Source organism: Leucoraja erinacea, chromosome 16 (genome assembly GCF_028641065.1).
Source record: "Leucoraja erinacea ecotype New England chromosome 16, Leri_hhj_1, whole genome shotgun sequence".
Lineage (NCBI taxonomy): Eukaryota > Metazoa > Chordata > Chondrichthyes > Rajiformes > Rajidae > Leucoraja > Leucoraja erinaceus.
In genome coordinates this window covers 22,693,578-22,713,165 of record NC_073392.1, presented here as the reverse complement: position 1 = coordinate 22,713,165, position 19,588 = coordinate 22,693,578, and the positions used below count along the sequence as shown (strand labels likewise).

General features: G+C 43.9%; 1 protein-coding gene across 4 annotated transcripts in view; it reads left to right on the top strand.

Annotated features, from left to right (window-relative positions):
* Positions 1-19,503, top strand: part of LOC129704606 (E3 ubiquitin-protein ligase RNF123) — a 184,890-nt gene extending 165,387 nt beyond the window's left edge. For all 4 annotated transcript variants that reach the window (XM_055647838.1, XM_055647839.1, XM_055647836.1 and 1 more), the window contains exons 37-39: positions 1,288-1,382; positions 12,593-12,678; positions 16,749-19,503. In XM_055647838.1, the coding sequence (XP_055503813.1) occupies positions 1,288-1,382; positions 12,593-12,678; positions 16,749-16,851 (284 nt within the window). In that variant the 3' untranslated portion in view covers positions 16,852-19,503. The remainder of the gene's footprint in view (positions 1-1,287; positions 1,383-12,592; positions 12,679-16,748) is intronic.
* Positions 19,504-19,588: the final 85 nt, after the last annotated feature.

The following is a 19,588-nucleotide window of genomic DNA, read 5'->3' as shown; positions in this document are numbered from 1 at the left end:
CCCTAATTGATAATATGTATGAGGGTTTTGCAGAGGGAGCTAGGTCCTGCTGCAAATGCATGCTCAGGTTGGTTGGGAGATGATGAGTTATAATAATGTTGATAACTATGTTGCATGGTCTTCGCGCTGTTACTCGTGATTGGACAAGGAGAGAGGCCTTGCACAAATTGGTCACTTTATCTAGTAGAATGTTTCTTTGCTTAATGAAACTGTTTCCCACAAAGTGCTTTCTATCAAAACAATGTTATGTGATATTTTGTGATTGGGTTAGGGAACTGTCAATTAATATATTTTGTAACCCTTATTGATGATTGGCTTGTAGGGGTTGCCCGCCCCATGTATTTCGCGCCAAGGGACGGTGAAGGAATAAAAGAGGGGAGAGCACATGAGAGTGTGCCGATCTTCTGGGATAGCACATGGGACTGTGCTGATCTACTGTAGTTGTTCTATTCGCACGAGGCTGAAGGGCTTGAACGAGTAGAGATAAGGATCGGACCCACGGTGTTGGACTAGGTATCGTATTGATGTTGGATAATAAAGATAGTTGATTACCAATGCTTGTATTTGATGTTTGACAGAACCAGACTAAGGGGGTAAGATTAGGACCGGAATTACATCGCATCTGCACACAACCACTTCTGTTCTAACAAGAACCTCTCGGTTTGAGCACAAAATGACATTTTTTTCAAATAAATCTCTTCTGTACCTCTCTAAATGCTTTACCTATTCCCCAGAATGTGGCCCAAAACTGCATGAAAGGCTCCAGTTCTGGATGAGCCAGTGTTTTATAAAGTTGTGTTTGTGTTTATAAAACCCACGGTAATGTAACCATGAAAATTCATGTGAATTTAAGGCAAATTCGTGAAGTGTATTTTGCTTTCGTGCATTGTTACCTCATCAGTAATTGAGTATAGAAATTGGGATGCTATGTTACAGTTGTACAAGAAGTTGGTGAGGCCACATTTGGAGTATTGTGTTCAGTTCTGATCACCCTGCTATAGGAAGGATTGTTAAGCTGCAAAGAGTGCAGAGATTTATGGGGAGGACATAGATTTAAGGTGAGAGGGGAAATATTTAATAGGAACCTGAGGGGAAACCTTTTTCACACCAAGCCTCCCTCTGGGGTGTAACAAGGGAATTAGTCGTGTTTTAATCTGAAGGTGGGAAATACACAGCTGAACATTAACTTCTTACACAGCTCCATCTTGGCTGTTTTATGATTGCTTCCATTGGAGTTGCTTCAGGTTATGTGAGTGACTGAATGTACCTCTGAATTTTCCTCTGCAGACCCAGATTATATCAGCCTTGAAGAGCTGACGAAGGTTGAAGGTTTGCTCTCCCATCTCTCCCGTGAGTCCAAACAGGCTGCAGCCACTGCCCTGGTGAGTACAACAGACACCAACATTTCAGATCTTTGCATTTATTTATTCATTCTTGTACTGTTTTTTTTTTCTCATGGCATGAGAAGTGTGAACATTTTGATTAAATCTGCTTCCCGATCAAAAGCTGAAATCATTGTTGCAGCAGTTTCTACATTCCTGACCACAGATTTCATTGTAAGCTGCTGACTGCCACAGTGAGGCTGTGTCAGACTGTTGTAGTATCACACACTGTCCGATTTTATAAGACTTACAGTGTCCAACAAAACCAGGTCATGTCAGTCTGTGGTGGCTAACAAAGTCAAATCGTGTCAGAGTGTTGTGATGTCTGACACAGTCAGGCTGTATCAGGGTATTGCAGCATTTTGACACAGTCAGGCTGTATTGGACTGTTGTAACGTTTGACACAGTCAATCTGTATCAGGGCAGGGCTCGAAATTAGCGGTTGCCCAGGTGCCACTGACCATTCAAAGTGCCACCGGGCAACTTAACGGCGAGTCATTTTGCCTGGCTTGGCAACGTGGTTTATACCGAAGATATACCGTGGGAAAGATGCTAAATGTGGCGTGACGGAGGGTCGGAGCGAATGACGGGCCCCGCCCAGCAGCAGCGGCGGCTCCATCTCCTCCTCCTCCCGCACCCCGCCCGGCCTGATAACACTATAGGATCTTTGCTGATAGCGGCCGCTGCTGTCACTCTGTCAACAGCGCTTTCAAAACAAACCCTTGGAGGAGGGAGGTGTCGGTCAGAGGCGGAAGTAGGGGGGGGGCATGAGGATAGAGCGCGGTGATTGGAGGAGGGAGACGTGCCAAAACACTCTCGGCAGCCCTGCACCCCAGATATTCTGTCCCCCGGTCCCCTCTATATTTTTAAAGTGATTTGAGCGATGATGTCGGTGTTGTCTGAGGAGCGCAGACCTTCCTTCCCACATCCTCCGCCCCTTCCTCTCTCTCTCTCTCTCTCTCTCTCTCTCTCTTGTACGCCCCCCTCCACTCCCCTTATCCTGAGACCCCTCCTCTCCATCCCGCACTGATCCCCATTCCTGCCTCTATTCAGTCCTCACTGACATCCCCTGTGCTCCCCTCCTCATCTACCCACCCCCCATCTATTCATCCTGCACTGATCTCCCTATCCACCTCGCATTGATTCTCCTGCCACTCCCCATCAATCCTACACTAGTCCCCCAATTCATCCTGTACTGACCCCTCTTCCCATCCATCCTGCACTGCTCCTCCCCTTCATCCTGCACAGATCCCCCCCATTCAACCCACTGTCATCCCCCGCGCTCTGCCCTCACAATTTTACCTACTCTAACCAACACGCACTAATTCCCCTGCCTCAATCCATCCATTCCGCACCAATTGCCTTCTCAACCCCCCCCCCCACCGTCTATCCATCCTGCACTGATTCACACACACCCTCCCCCCGCGACCCTATTGTGCTGGAAATGTCTTCAGAGCAAACATTGACTATGTTTGATAACTGAATGGAATCAAATACATTTTAATTCCCAATGTTATTATTTGTTTTAATCCATAAAGATGGATTAATTAAATTGTGAACACGTGAAACATTAAAACCGCAGTGTTCGATTGTCACTGCTACCGTTGACACGTTATTACAGAATTCATTTTAATGACTAATCAATGCTCTTAATCTGGAGTATCAGTACTGTAGTTATATAATGAGCAACATTCACAACCATACGTTGGATTTATCCAGGTTTTACTTCCACAGTCAGTCATATACATCACAAATTTGGTCAGGAGATATTTCAGTTGAAAATTTAATGTTAATTCTGAAGTGTGAATGATGGGAAAAGCGTTTATCAACAATTGTTTTTTAATTTGTTGCTTACAAACTGGGTATCTTCATTGCTGTTCACAACACATACAACTAATCTGAATGTCCGGTAATGTGGTGTCTTGACACCTTTAAATATATTACCAAAAGAACATTTGCTGCATTTATGTCCTTTGGCCATCCCTTGTTAGTTAGTGTAATGTTTAACCTGTCAGATGGGTATAGTCAGTTTTGTCAGCTATTATCATAAAATGCCTTTAGAAAATTCCTTGCAACCTGTATTTTTGTGGGAAGCGAGAGTGTTTCTGTACCAATAGCAATAACGACCCATGCTATGGCCATGTCATGATAATTTTCGGTCCTTCACAGAAAACATGCTTGCATCAATCTGTAGTGTGCATGGTTAAGCATATATGTTATCATGGTCCAGGATTTATTGACACAAGTTGATCATACGCTGAATAATCCAACCACATTTTTGTTTGGAAGTGGAAGGAAATAATAAAAATTGCATTAATTGCAATGTATAAAAAGAGTTGAGATACTGTATTATAATGTTGTTGCATGTCATTGTGGTATATATCATGTCTTGATTAGTGAATATGTTTAGTTTGTGGTTTATTTGAAGCAGAAATAATATATGAATGCTTCATTGAGTATAATTCCGACTGGTAACTACACACTTCGTCTGAGCACATTAGCGCACACGTCATGCAAGCCATCTTAAATGACCACTTAAACTGTCATTTGGCAACCTAAAAAGTTGCCAAGGTTGCCCGGCTGGCAACAGGGAAAAAATGTTAAGCGAGAGCCTTGCAAGGTAAGGTGTTAATCAAAATAAACAATAACAGCAGATACTGGAAACAGAAAATGCTGGAAGTATTGAGCAGATCAGGTTGTATCTATGGGGTAGAGAAACAGTCAATGTTTCAGGTTGAAGACCTTCATTAGACGAAGAGAAAATAAACTGGTTAGGTTGCAGGGAGGGATGTTGTCTTTATTAGAAATGAGGAGCAGGAGCAGCTTGAGCGCGAGAACAGAGACAAAAGAGTGTAGGAGTTGCCAGATGCAGAGCGGGAAGGTCAGGCTGGACCCACTGTCGGGGAAATTAAAGCAAGCTGATATATCACAGATATTTGACTCATCCATTTCCTGCATCTCACCTCTCAACTTCTGTTCCTCTGGGAAAACAATTAACATTTGATTATTTTTGGTGGAAAGGTTTGGGGAGGGTATCTGATCAGCAAAGCAACATGGTTAGCAAATTGTGTTGTTCAGTGTAAGTTATCATAGTGTAATGAGCTACATCATGCTTCGGTTTTTAAATTAAAACCCATGTGACCTGACCATGGCCAATTTGAGCCCAAGTACTTATAATATTTTCTATACCCATCCTGATCCGGCTATTTGTGGAAAAGCAACAAAAAGGGTTGCTCTGTTGCACACTCATCGTTGTTGATCAGTTATGCTGAGCAAATCATCCTTAATGCTTGAGCTCCTGGCTTTGCCAAACAGTGGGGTTTACTAAATGTTTATCCGTCTGAAGAAGGGTATCGACCCAAAACATCACCCTTTCCTTCTCTCCGGAGATGCTGCCTGTCCCACTGAGCTACTCCAGCATTAGGTGTTTATCTTTGGTTTAAACCAGCATCTGCAGTTTCTTCATACACATTAGGCTTACTATCTACCAGTCTGTGAGACCCATTCTGGAAAATGGCAAACCAGTATCTTCTCTCGCTATAGCCTTCACTTTCAAAACCCTTGAGCTACCAGTTGTAGCTGGTTATCTAATTACCTAGTTACTTGTTAATCACATTATACCAAATGAAAACTTGGTATAAAGGCACTTGGTGGGAGGCACAGTGGTATAGTTGCTGCCTTGTATCGCCAGGTTCAATCCTGACTATGGGTGCTGTCTGTACCGAGTCCTACTGTGTGTCACATGACATATTAGGTTAATTCACGCAGTATGGATATTTCAGGGTTTTCAGGGTGTACTGGTGTCTGACGCAGTCAAGATAGCTCTGAATGCCTTGGTGTTTAACACAGTCAGGATATTTCAGGCTGACCTGGTGTCTGACAATATCTAATTATCTTGGGCAGTTACAGTGTTTGATGTAGTTTTTGCTCCTAATTTTATTTTAAACTGGCATCAAATAATCTCTCCTCCTTGATCTGTCTGATCCCCATATATACTCCCTTCAGTCACAACAGTATTTTGCACTGAAAATTTTTGATGATAACTGCAATCTTTGAGCAGCGCCGAGGTGAGTCACCTTCTCATGATTTGGCTGAACGTGATAGTGCGGTTTGAGGCATTGAGCATACAAATTGCGCAAAGCCTGAGCTGAAAAAATACTGGCATGATGAATAATTGACAGCACAGGCACTCCAGTGGATTCCACTTTTCGGAGTGGTACTGAGTCAGCATCTCTCAGCTCCACTGCAGTCTGTGTCCTGTCTGCCTCATCACGTAATTTAATGAAGTGCAGATACTGTTTGTGCTCTAGTTAATGCCCCAAGTGCAAGAGAAATTATTGCATAAACATGTCTTGCTATCAACAGTCAATAAAATGTCAAGCTGGCACTGTTTGATCAATTTCCAGTAAAGGGATATGATGTTCTATTAGCACATAATATTAAATGATTTAATGTGTAGGAAAGAACTGCAGATGTTGGTTTAAATCGAAGGTAGACACAAAATGCTGGAGTAACTCAGGACAGGCAGCATCTCTGGAGAGAAGGAATAGGTGGCGTTTCGGGTCGAGACCCTTCTGCAGACTGAAATGATTTAATGTCTGGTCACTGAACATGGGTCAGAATGGCATGATTCATATCAGAGTAGATTAATATCGGCTCACTCCACTCTCAAAGTGTGTCCCCATTCTGCCCAGCACCAGTAGCCTGACTTATCTCCAGCCTCTGACCCCAGTAACCTACCTAACTGTACTTCCATTATACCTTCAGTGAACCCTGGTCCTCTAATTTCATCCTATAACTCTCTCCCCTTACCCACATCACAACAAATTTTACAAAAGATAATCATAATTCATTGACGGTTGCTTTGTTGTGGTGAAGACTCATAGTGCCACTCAGACAATGTGATCAAATAATCCAATCCTGGGTGGAAAAACCTTATGTGCACTCTCTGGCACGCTCCCTTCTATCGAGGCGGCCCAGTGCCTGATACTTCTGGTCCTGAGACACTCTTCCAGCATATTGCCCCCAATTGTTCAGCTGTGGAGAGATCAATAAGCCAATAAAGTGAGCAACTCCCTTCCTATACCTTTTAGACAATACCCCTTCCTCCACCATGACAGCACCTGCAACAAATGCAACAATATATGTTTCTGAACTTAAACGTGAGCCTTTTCACCTTTGCCAGCTAAATATTGTCCAGTTGTACTTTTCACAAAGCAGTGCTTCCTTATGACCTTTATGGATAAACAGCAAAGACAGTACTATTTTTGTGTTAGTGTCCATATATGTATTCTCTGCTAGCTATCACACAATCATGTCAGCAACTTTCTGTACATCAAGTTGTATCGTTGAAATGCAACTGACCTCAGTGCAGATCCACAGGAAAGAACTTGGCTTCTTTGCTTAAAAAACAAATCCAGAAATTACTCAGAAGTCACAAAGCATCTGGTGAGATAGGATTGAGAGTTAATAGTTCAGATTGATTACTGGAGAAGTGTTGCATGTTTTTAGATGCAGGGGAAGGGCTAAGGTTGGGAGAGAAAAAAAGGAGGATCTGTGAAGCTAGGAGAAATTAAACGATGAAGAGGCGGAGAGTGCAAAATGACAAAAGCCGAAAGGACATGAAAACGCAAAGTGACTATCTTAAAGTGCCAAACGAATTTAAACTCTCTCCTGAAAATCCGAAATGATGTCTGATTATTTGAAATAATTGAATCAGATGCTGTGCTTGTTGGAACAGTGAAAGAGTGCAAAGAAAAGCCAGGAGAGGAGGGAGGTGATGAATCAAGATGACCAGTGACTGGGTGCTCAAGTCACGGCCACAGATTGAATGGTGATGTTCGATAAAGAGTCACCCTGTCTACGTTCTACATTCAATCTACATTGAATGCAACTCATTCAATGTATGACCACCTTGTGTGAAGAAGTTGCCCTCGGGTCCCTTTGAAATATTTTCCCTCACCTTAAACCTTAGCATTCTAGGTTTTGATTCCCCTTCCCTCAGAAAAAGACTATGTGCATTGACCTTATTTATGCCCCTCATGATATATACATCTCTATAAAGTCACCTCTCAGTCTCCTGCGCTGTGTATAAAGTCCTAGCTTGCCCAACCTTTCCCTATAACTCAGGCCCTCAAGTCCTGGCAACATTCTTGTAAACCATCTTTCCACTCTTTCCAGGTTAATGACTCTTCTCCTATACCAGTGTAACTAAAACTGAACACATACTCCTGTCTCACCAATGTCTTATACAACATAATGTCCAAACATCTATGCTCAGTACCTTGACAGATGAAGGCCAGCGTGCCAAATGCCGCCTTCACATTTGTCCACCTGTCACACCACTTTCAGGGAGCTCTGTATGCGTATTCCTTTCTCCCCCTGTTGTACAACCAGGGCCCTACTATTCACTGTGACGGACCTACCTTGGTTTAACTTCCCAAAGTACAATGCTTCACAGTTATCTTAGTTAAACTCCATTTGCCATCCCTCAGCCCACTTCTCCAGCTGATTGTTCCCATTGCAATTATTAATAACCTTCTTCATTGTATACAATACCACCTATTTTAGTGTCATCTGCAAACTTACTTACCATGCTTTGCACATTCTCATCCAAATTGTTTATATAAATGACATTCAACAGTGAGCCCAGCTGTGATCACTGTGGCAAATTAAGAGAGAAGCAAAATTCTTTGCCCAGAGCTTCGCTTCTGGTGTTTCTGTTGCCAGCTTGAATATAGAATGCTAAGTCATTTTGCATTTTTAGAAGCAAATAAACAATAATTCAGGACAAAAGATATCACAGAGTTAACAGAAGCAGGGGAGGATTTAGCAGAGGCTCTTACCCATCACTTCTCAATCTCTAGATCTGGTCATGATGCTGTGGTACCAGAAGGCTGCTAGCCTGGTAGTAATATTTAAAAGAATACACCAAGTACTTTCCGGCCAATCAACCTATTAAAACATTCTGACAACATAATTAATAATTTAGAAGAGCAGACATTAATCAAGAGTAGTAGACATTAAGGGAAGATTGTATCTGACTAAGTTTGAAGAGGGTGCATATTTGGAGCACTTTGAAGTTGTGTATGTTGAACAAGATTCCACTTTGTAGACTGATCAAGGTAAGCAAAAATAGCTAGCTGGAGCAACAGGGGCAGGAAACAGAAGGTAATGCGGATAAATATTTCAGTTAATGTAAACCCCTTTGCGGTAGGATCCCACAGGGCTGAGTGATGTGTCCTTGCTGTCTTTGTGAATGCAATTTGGAATTGAATGCAGGAACAAAGTGATACAGAAATTTGTGGTGTTTGATGGTGAGGAAGGAAGTTCTGGGTAAGTTCTGGCTGTGAAACCCTGGCCCATGAGACACAGCCGCAGTGCTCCTTTACCCAGCTGCTTGCAGTGATTATTTTAATTCAATTTATAACAATCAAATAACAAGAAGTCTATAAATCAAAAAAAACCTGCAGATGCTTGAATTCTAAAAGTACATAAAAATAATGCAAGATTCATAAATCTATATCTGTCAAGGTCAGTTTATTGTCACATGTACCAATTCAGGTACAATGAAATTCAAATTACCATACAGCCATATTAAAAAATAAGCAACAAGACACACAACTACATAAAAGTCAACATAAACATCCACCACAGCGGATTCCCCACGTTCCTCACTGTACTGGAAGGCAATAAAGTCCAATCTCCTTCCTCTTTATTCTCCCGCGGACGGGGCAGTCGAACCATCCGCATTCGGGGCGATCGAAACTCCCGCGCCAGGGCGATCGAAACTCCCGTGTCGGGGAGGACGAAGCTCCAGCGGCTTGGAGACCCCGATGTCGGTCTCTAACCAGAGACCGCAAGCTCCGTGATCGTAAGTCCGAAGCTCCCGCGATGGAGCTCCCGGTCGATCTCCAGCAAAGCCTGTCAACACCACAATGTTGGTGCAGTGCGGACGGAGATACGATATGGAAAAATTTGCATCTCCATCGAGGGAAGAGATTTATAAAAAGCTTCCCCCAACCCCCCCCCCACGTAAAACAAGCAAAATAACACTAAAAAACATACATTTAACACATGCTACACAGGCACAAAGAAGGAAAGGACCGACAAACTGTTGGCAAGGCAGCCATTGCTGGCGCCACCTGAAAGGGTTGAGGAATTTGTTGCAGCATCCTGTAAGATCTGCTTCCATTTAGTTTAGAAACAATGAACTACAGATGCTGGTTTACAAAAATAGAAACAAAGTGCTAAAATAATTCAGGGGGTCAGGCAGTATCTCTGGAGAACATGGATAGGTGATATTTCGGATTGGGGCCAATCTTCAGTCTGAAGAAGAGTCCCGACCTGAAATGTCACCAATTCGTATTCTCCAGAAATGCCTGACCTGCTGATTACTCCAGCATTTTGTGTCCTTTTTAGTTTTGCTCATGAATGGTCATCGAGAGGTAAAGCTCAAAAACAGACCTTTCCACTCATCGATTCCATGCCAACCAATATGCTCCCATATACACTAATCTTACAATAATCCCATTTTATTCGCCTCATGTTCCCATCAAATCTCCCCATATTCTACCATTCACTTAGGACAATTTACTGCAGCCAATGAACTCACTAACCTACATGGCTTTGGAATGTAGGAAGAGACCAGAGCACGCTGGTGAAACTCACATGATCACAGGGATAACGTACTAACTCCATACTAACAGCACTGGAGGTCAGGATTAAACTAAGGCAGCAGCTCTACCAACTGTGCCACTCTTATGTATATGCTGGTGGTGGGAACCAGTGGGGTTTATATTTCTGATTGGATTATCAAGGATGTCAAGTAAACTGTACCAAGGTGTGTGAAGAATCAAGGTTGGACACAATGCAGTTTACTTTGTAGAAAATACACCAGTGAGTGGGCTGTCAGATGTGCGGTGGAGCAGGTGTTTGTGTCCTCAGTTGTGCAGGTCAGTCCTCACAATGAAAGCGTGGGGGAGCAGGTCAGCACATTTACTGGATTTTCATTGTCAGAGTCAAACAGTGAGGAAACAGGCCCTTTGACCCAACTTGCTCACATTGGCCATATCCCAAATACACTAATCTCATCTATCAGCGTTTGGCCCATATCCCTCCAAGCCTGTCCTTTCCATGTACCTGTCTAATTGTTTCTTAAACGTTGTATTAGTCCCAGCCTCAACTACCTCCTCATGCAACTTGTTCCATACACCCACCACCCTTTGTGTGAAAAAGTTACCCCTCAGATTCCTATTAAATCTTTTCCCCTTCACCTTAAACCTAAGTCCTCTGGTCTTCGATTGCCCTACTCTGGGCAAGAGACTCTGTGCATCTACCCGATATATTCTTCTCGTGATTTTACACACCTCTATAAGATCACCCCTCATCCTCCTGCGCTCCAAGGAATAGAGTCCCAGCCTACTCAACTTCTCCCTTTAGCTCAGACCCTTGAGTCCTGGCAACATCCTCGTAAATCTTCTCTGTACCCTTTCCAGCTTGACAAAATCTTTCCTGTAACATGGTGCCCAGAACTGAACACAATATTCTAAATGCGGTCTCACCAACGTCACAGGTGGGTCGGCTCCCCTGAGGTCCAAGAACTTGCTGTCCTAACAGTGTCTCTAATAAACTATGTTGTTGGCAGTGACTCACTGAGGCGCCCATTGAACGATTTCTGGAGGAAGCATTCCCTGTTGGTTATGGTATCCTCAGTGGACTTTGGAAGGTGCTGAGAGTCGTACAATCTGAGACGGGGCACGTCTTCCAGTATCGGCAGTTTTCCTTTTCAGAAACACTAAATGCAACCAAGAGGGATGACATGGTCCACTTGAGCCACAACAGTGCTGCACTTTCTGTCGGTGAGGCCGCACATGACATCATTAGTTACTGACACCAGACGCTCGTCAATAACAACTACTTCAATCCGATATACCACAATCTGTAGCACTGCTATTATTTTACAGAAGATCAGCAAAAATGTGAAACAAATTATTGATGGAAAGAGATTTATAAATAACGGGCTTTCCGAGCAACCAGGAACTGCAATGTTACAGAGAATTATTCTTACCCCACCAAATAACCAGTAGCATTCGTACAGTAAGTGACTATTAAACCTGCTGGACACGTAGGAGCTCTGAACATTCACGGTGAGTTTGTCTTGCAAAGTTGCCTACAGAGTAGCATCACAATAAATGCTGCTTCCTTACAGCTCCAGAGACCTGGGTTCAATCCTGATATCTGGTGTTGTGTGGAGTTTGCATATTCTCCCTAAGACCGCGGGTTTCCTCCAGGTTTCCTCCTGTTTCCTCCCACGTCCTGAAGACGGTTGGTGGGTTAAGTGGCAAGTGAATTACTTTAGTGTAGGCCAATGGCAAAAATAATCAATGAGGTTAAAGAACTGCAGATGCTGGTTAAAACACAAAAGGGTGCAAAGTGCTTGAGTAACTCAGTAAGTCAAGCAAAATCTGGAGAACATGGATAGGTGACATTTTGGGTCAAGATCCTTCTTCAGACTTTTGAGGTCACACGAAACGTCACCTATCCATATTCTCCAGAGATGCTGCCTGGCATGCTGAGTGGATATGTGAGAGCAAATAATCTACGGGAATACAGATATAAGGAGAGGAGGAATGGAACAGGTAAGATTGCTTCATTGGCATGGACCTGCCGTGTGTCGTTATAAGTGTGAGATGAAGTGGACTGGGAATTTTATGAGGTTTTGTGATGCCAGTCCAAGGGGGTCCTGGTAAATTTACCTTTACAGTCCCAATGATTAGCTAAGCCGAGAAAGGAGCTGAAATCTGGCTGTATAAAGGGCAGCTGTGTGTCCGTGAATCTGATGTCTGATTAAAGCTCGGTACAGGGTCATCCGGTGACCGGTCCCACCGCCTTCTCCTTGTGTCTTTATTGGAATCCACAAGCTCCAGCCCTTCATGTGATGAAAGGTGATGGGTTAAGGTTCATACACCAACCTAATGTAAGAAACTGCATTAATACAGGTTTACCTCATTGCAGTCTAGTCAATATGTTTGAATTACAGTCTCGGTTATTCACATAAGTTTTAAGATTGAAGTTTATCAGAACTGAGATACTTCTCTTGGAAATCCTTCAAGATCTGTATTCTATATGTAGCAGCAGCATGGGGTGAGGGTTCTGGGCCATATAATGCCACACCTTGAGGGTTGTAATATTTTTCTGTTTTCTTGCAGCCCACCAGTGAGGAGGATCTGTGCCCCATCTGTTATGCACATCCGATCTCTGCCATCTTCAGGCCATGTTCTCACAAGTCTTGCAAGTAAGCCCAATTTGAGTAGGCTTGAGACTAAGTCCTACAAGTGTTAAAATATTAACCTTTGTATTGTCCAGATTTGTTATGATGAATTACAAAAGGTCAAATGATTAAGCAACATGCTGGTGTTGACACTTCCTTTCAGCCTCTTCTCACCCTTCTTCACCTGGTGCTTTTCTGACTTTTCTCTAAATGCATCAAGCCCTTGGGTCACACGGTGTACCAATGCCTCTGGTCATAGATCCACGGTATTCCACAATCCCTGCCTGCTTCTCATTTGTTTCCCTTCTATTGCTTGTTTATGGATTCTTGTGTAAGTTCCTCCAGCTCCACACCTATACGAGCACAAATTATGCACTTCTGTGCATTCCAAATGATCTTCAATTCAAAATGTGAATCCACTGAAATCAACGCTGTAAGTAGCGGGCTAGTTTAGATGCATTAGTGCGACTGCAAACTCCCGATGTTAGCGACGGTAAGGGAATCCCTGATCAGAGGAGAATCCCCGACCTCGCAGAGGAGTGCAGGTACAGTAGGAACCTTACATGTAAATACCGGGGAGGCCTTCATGGAGTCCGGAATCGAGGCCGTCGGGCAGGATCTCCCAGCAGTAACGATGCTGGAGGTGCCGACTGTAAGGCAATCCCCGATCTCAGGGGATTCCCCGACCTCGCAGAGACCCGTAAGTGCTCTACCTTTAAACACCGAGGAGGGCTCCATGGAGCACAGAAACGTGGCCGTCGGGCAGGACTTACAAGTAAGACTGAAGCGGATGGGACTTCGGCCCCCTCTCCCTACTATCCTACTGGCCAACGTACAGTCACTTGAAAACAAAGTGGAGGACTTGAGGGCAAGGTTCCACCAACATGTCTCCTGCTGCATCAGAGGACCAAACACCCTCGACCACTGCTGCACCACCATCAAGGAAGATGCCTATCGCTCTATCCCTCGCCCTCACTTCGGTAAATCCGACCATACCGCGGTGCAGCTTCCTCCTGCCTACAGGCAGCAATTAAAGAGTGTACCCCCAGAGGTGAAGACTGTACAGAGCTGGTGGGGGTGGCAGAGGAACACCTCCGGGACTGTTTGGAGTCTGTAGACTGGGCAATGTTCAGGGACTCGGCAACGGACCTGAATGAGTCGTTACAGACTTCATAAAGAAATGTGTGGAGGACTGCATCCCAACAAAAACCTTCCAAGTATTTCCCAATCAGAAGTCTTGGATAAACTATGAGATCCGCACTCTTCTGAAGTCCAGACACCGGGCATTCATGTCCGAAGATACCGAGGACTACAAGAAGTCCAGACACGACCTTAGTAAGGCAATCAAAAAGGCCAAAAGGGACTTCTGCTCCAAGCTGGAGGATGAGACGGATGTTCGGCAACTGTGACCGGGCCTGAATGCAATCACCTCCCACAAGGCGTAATCAGGAGGCAGCACACATGTCAGCGAAACATCACTCCCCAACGAGCTCAATGCGTTTTACGCAAGCTTTGATAGGGAGAACACTGATGTGCCTTCTCGAGCCCCCATTCGCTGTGATGGTATTTTGGTCACGGTCACAGAGGTCGACGTCAGAAAATCCTTCAGAGGGGTGGACCCTCGGAAAGCGCCTGGACCTGATGGTATACCCGGCCGTGTTCTAAATACCTGTGCGGACCAACTGCCTGGAGTTTTTACAGACATTTTCAACCTCTCACTTCTGAGGTCTGAGGGCATCAATTCTACCGGTGCCCAAGAAGAGTAAGGTGACGTGCCTCAATGACTATCGACCAGTGGCACTAACGCCGGTGGTGCTGAAGTGCTTTGAGAGGTTGATCATGGCGCAAATCAACTCCTACCTCGACAAAAACCTGGACCCACTGCAGTTCACTTACTGCCACAACAGATCAACGGTGGATGCGATCTCGCTGGCTCTCCACACCGCTCTGGACCACTTGGACAACAAAAACTCATATTCATTGACTACAGCTCCGCATTTAACACATCCCCTCCAAGCTGGTCACCAAACTCTCAGAACTGGGTCTCTGCACATCCCTCTGCAATTGGATCCTCGACTTCCTCATTCACAGACCACAGTCTGTCCGTGTTGGTGGAAATGTGACAGCCTCAATAACAATCAGCACGGGAGCAAGGCTGCGTGCTCAGCCCCCTGCTGTACTCACTCTATACTCATGACTGCATAGCCGGTCATAGTGCGAACTCCATCATCAAGTTCGCTGATGACACCACTGTTGTGGGACGTATCACTGATGGGGACGAGTCAGAGTATAGAAGAGAGATCGACCGACTGACCAAATGGTGCCAGCACAATAAACTGGCTCTCAACACCAGCAAACCAAAGAACTGATAGTGGACTTTGGAAAGGGTAGGATAGGGACCCCATAGTCCTGTTTATATTAACGGGTCGTTGGTGGAGCGGGACAAGAGCTTCAAATTCCTGGCCGTGCATATGCTGACCGGTTGCATCGTGGCTTGGTTCGGCAATTTGAGCGCCCTGGAGCGGAAAAGACTGCAAAAAGTTGTGAACACTGCCCAGTCCATCATCGGCTCTGACCTCCTCACCATTGAGAGGATCTATCGCAATCGCTGCCTCAAAAAGGCTGCCAGCATCACCAAGGATCCACACCATCCTGTCCACTCACTCATCTCCCCGCTGCCTTCAGGTAGAAGGTATAGGAGCCTGAAATCTGCAACATCCAGGTTCAGGAATAGCTCCTTCCCAACAGCCATCAGGCTATTAAACTCAACTCAAACAAAACTCTGAACATTAATAGCCCTTTGCACTTTATCTGCTTATTTATGTGTGTATATACATATATTCAATGGTATATGGTCACACTGATCTGTTCTGTATTTATTTGTGCCTACTATATTCTGTTGTGCTGTAGCAAAGCAAGAATTTCATTGTCCTATCTGGGACACATGACAATAAACTCTCTTGAATCTTGAATGTGACTATGCCCCAGTAATCCAGGTCCAACTATCCGGAATTTCCCTCACTCTATTCTTGTGGATCCCTCCGTTAAAGGGACTTGCCCAAGCCTTGGGTTATATGCCCCAAATTTATTTCAGCGGCTTGGTGTCACTTTCTGTCTGACATCATCCCTGAGCAGCAATTCTGAGTTATTTTGTTTTGTAAAAGGCAGTTATGATGGCTTACCAGTTTTGATTTTTGTACAACCCATGTACAATTAAATCAATGTTATTAAATTTAACTAAATATATTAAATCGACTCGAAAAGTCACCTATTCCTTTTCTCCAGAGATGCTGCCTGACCCGCTGGGTTAAACCAGCATCTGCAGTTCCTTCCTACACATTTCCTCAACCCACCCTCCTTCCCCAGATGATACCATTCACTTACACACTAAGGGCAATTCACAGTAGCATGTGGGAGGAAACTAGAGCACCAGGGATAGTCAGCCTGCTATTGAATGTGTGAAATTATACTTCAGAAACGTGATTGTGGTTTTTGAAGCGGTGACAAAGAGGTTGACATGAACAAGTCAGAAGACATTGGCAGCATGGATTTTTAGCAAGGAGTTTGACAATGGCAGAGTTATTAGCTCACATGGGGTCCAGCCTGAGCTCACCAATTGGGAGACAAACTTGGTTTAATAGTGAGCGGGCGGGCGGGCGTGGGAGTCCAGCTGCGGGAGGCGTGGCGCGAGTGTACTTGGGCTGGGCGCGGGGCTTTAGTCCACAGCGGCGGGGGGAGCGGGGCCTATAGCAGGTGGGCCTCGATTGGTGGGAATGTGGGCATTGTGACATCAGCAGCTCAAGTGGCGATTGTATTTTTTTTAAAGTGAGTTTTGTGATCGATTTTATTCAATATCTGGGGAAATAATTGACCAAGGAGTGGATTTCTGAACTCATAAGATAAATCCCTACCGAAATTGTAAAAATCTCCGCGTTTGGTTTTCGAGGAGATACATTGCAAAGGCAAAATGCCGTACACCCACACACACAGTTTTAAAAGTATAAGGATGTAATGGTTTTTCTTATTGGAAGCAGCTGGAATTACGTCTGGAGCTTGTGCTTGAAGGTTTTAATTATTCTTCCTTCATCTTTCAGGGCCTGCATCAACCAGCACCTGATGAACAACAAAGACTGCTTCTTCTGCAAGGCCACCATCACAGCTGTTGATGATTACATAAAACCATCCTCTTCCTCGTAGTTGCGGTCCTTGTGATTTCCCTGTTTCCAACATAGGGTAAAGGAGAAGACACTCTTCAGGATATTTGCAACTGTGTAACATGCAGAAATTGGAATGATCAACATCCGTTGTTTACAAAAGGGAATGATCCTTGGTGCTTCATCAAGCAGTGATATGCTTGTTCAATTGCTATTTAATTTCAAATATTGATTGCTAGTGAATGAAGCTAACATGCTCTGAAGGGCAATTTACAGATTGAATTTTGCTGTGTCCCTTCAAACCCTGACACGTTAATTTTGTCAGCCTTGATTCCCACCCTGGGTCCTAATGCATCGCTACTAGGTTATCAGCTGTAAACTAGCATCAAGTGAGATTTCAAATCTTTTGGAAGCAAATATTCATATAACTCCCACTGCATTATTTATTATATCAAGGGTCCAGTAGGGGCTTGGAACAAGGCCATAAGAAGACATTATTTGTATTCAGCAGGTGGATTCAGGCTCCTGTGGTTATTGTTCATAGCTGCCTGGTTCATTCTTGTCACATATCAATGCTTTTGTTGGGAACAATTTCAACAGTGGAACTCAGTTGCCAGATTTTTCAAAGCCTTACTCTGTCTTGAGTTTTATGAACCAATCCATCATCAAATGGTGAAAGCACTTTCTACGAATCTAGAGGCCCTGCCAATGTCCTGAACAGTTTATCTAAAGAATCCTACTTGGAAACGGGATGTTCCTGCACTTCCTATCTGATTGCCTGGTTTCATAACTGGAGTCTCAATTAAACATTTGAAATGGTTTTAACTTCAGGTCCCTTGACGTTAACTACCTGGCACTGACAATGCAAGACTGGAGTTCAGAGCGCTTACTCCACTGTACTGTGGTGAGCTCTGCAATCCCATGATTGATTTTGTTATGTTTCACCCATGCCCTGGTGACAGCACTGGAGATCCCCATGTCTCAGATGCAGGTCCAGGTCCAGTCACCCAGTATCTGGTATCTTTCTTATTCATTATCCGATCTTCAGTTTTAAGTTGAGATGTTTTTCCAACCTCTCTAATTCTTGAATTGTACATAAAGCCATTCAGGATTACATCTGTTTAACACTGGAAAACATGCCAGTCAGCATCCTGTGTGTCTCTAACTGGTCCAGACACTGGGGAAGATGCCATTAGGACTTACCTGCCCATAGACAGACAAATATTTATCCCTTGTGAAGCAGTCTTGTGTTCACATGCAGACCAGTACTGTGAGACAGTTCATAAGTGACGTTGGATAATACAAGTCCATGCTGGATAATGTTCAAGTCTAGCCTGTATGTCCACACCTAAACTGATGCTATGACACTGGACAGTGAATGAGTCAGGGTAATAATGTATTCACCTGGCCTAATAATGGATAAAACCATACTGCCCACCTGGATTGTCATTAGGTAATATACAAGCCAGGATCCTAAGAGTCTGCATCTCACATGAACCATGAATCAATCTATATGTGCATATCTGGCTTGTCACAATATATCACACCAGGCAGAATCCATTGTGTCCCTAGTTGGAATGACACTGTATAACATGTAAGACAGTGCCTTTAACTTTTTATTTTCTTGTACTGCTATCTTTTCCTGATTTTAGTGAGGCGATTATCGTGTTGGTCACTAACATTATAAACCTCACTACAGAGAAATTTTAATAATAATTAAGTTATCCACCATTTCACAATGTAAAGCCACTTGCAGTTGCTATGGCAAACAGAGTCAAGTCTACTGTGTGTGATGACTGTGCATCTTGTTTGATGCAGGAAGCTCCCCTCGCTGAGCCCAGAGTTTGTGAGATAGCTGTCATTGGGTTTTAAAAACTGGGCAAAACAGAAAGTCAGTTACAAGTTTTTAAGGAACTGGGTAACTTGTCCCATACTTTTGCTGCACAGCTGTGTGACAGATGTATGTTTTTGAAGACTGATATCCCTGCCCCTCGCTGACTTTTTTCGCTTCACTAATAAAACAGAGCCCCTAACACTGGTCACTCTCGGTAACCAGTGCAGTACATCCACCTTGCCAAAAATAACCTGACCGTGTACCAGCCTATGTGGATTGCAGCATTGTGAGGTCAGTGCGTGATGTTAGGCTGAATTAAAGCTAGAACTTAGTGACCAGGAAATGTCATTGCTAAAACAGCACTGGTTATGTTCAAGTATGATACTTGCTGCTGCCTGATTTCTACTGGATTCTTGGTTGCAGTGAGGAATGCATGATTTGTACTATTTGGTCTCCAATCTCAACATGTTAAAAACTGAGGATTTAATATTTATAAATTAATATTGTGACTCTGTGTGGCCCTAGTGCATCATCATACTCTCTGACCAGGTTTATTTTTACAAAAATAATTTCACAATCATCACATATGAAATAACTGGTCTAAGCAGTTGGTAGGACGCTAGAGCCCTGTGTTAAGATGAGAAAAAGTCAGCAGCAGAGGAGCCTTCATATATCCATCGGAAAACTGCATGCAGTGTGAAAGCTGCTGATTTCTGTTTTTTATACTTTGGGATTCTCTTTAGTTGGATATGGTTTGGAGAGTGTGTTGGAAGAAACTGCTGCTTGTGTGGAATTTGATGGACTGTTCTTATATCTGAACTTACTAGCACACATGAACAATAAAATGAGTTAGCCATCAGATTTGAGGCCTGTTTCTTGAAATTCTCCTACAAGGTCTCACCCTGTACCTGGACTCAAAACACCACCTCAAACAAGAGATGCATCT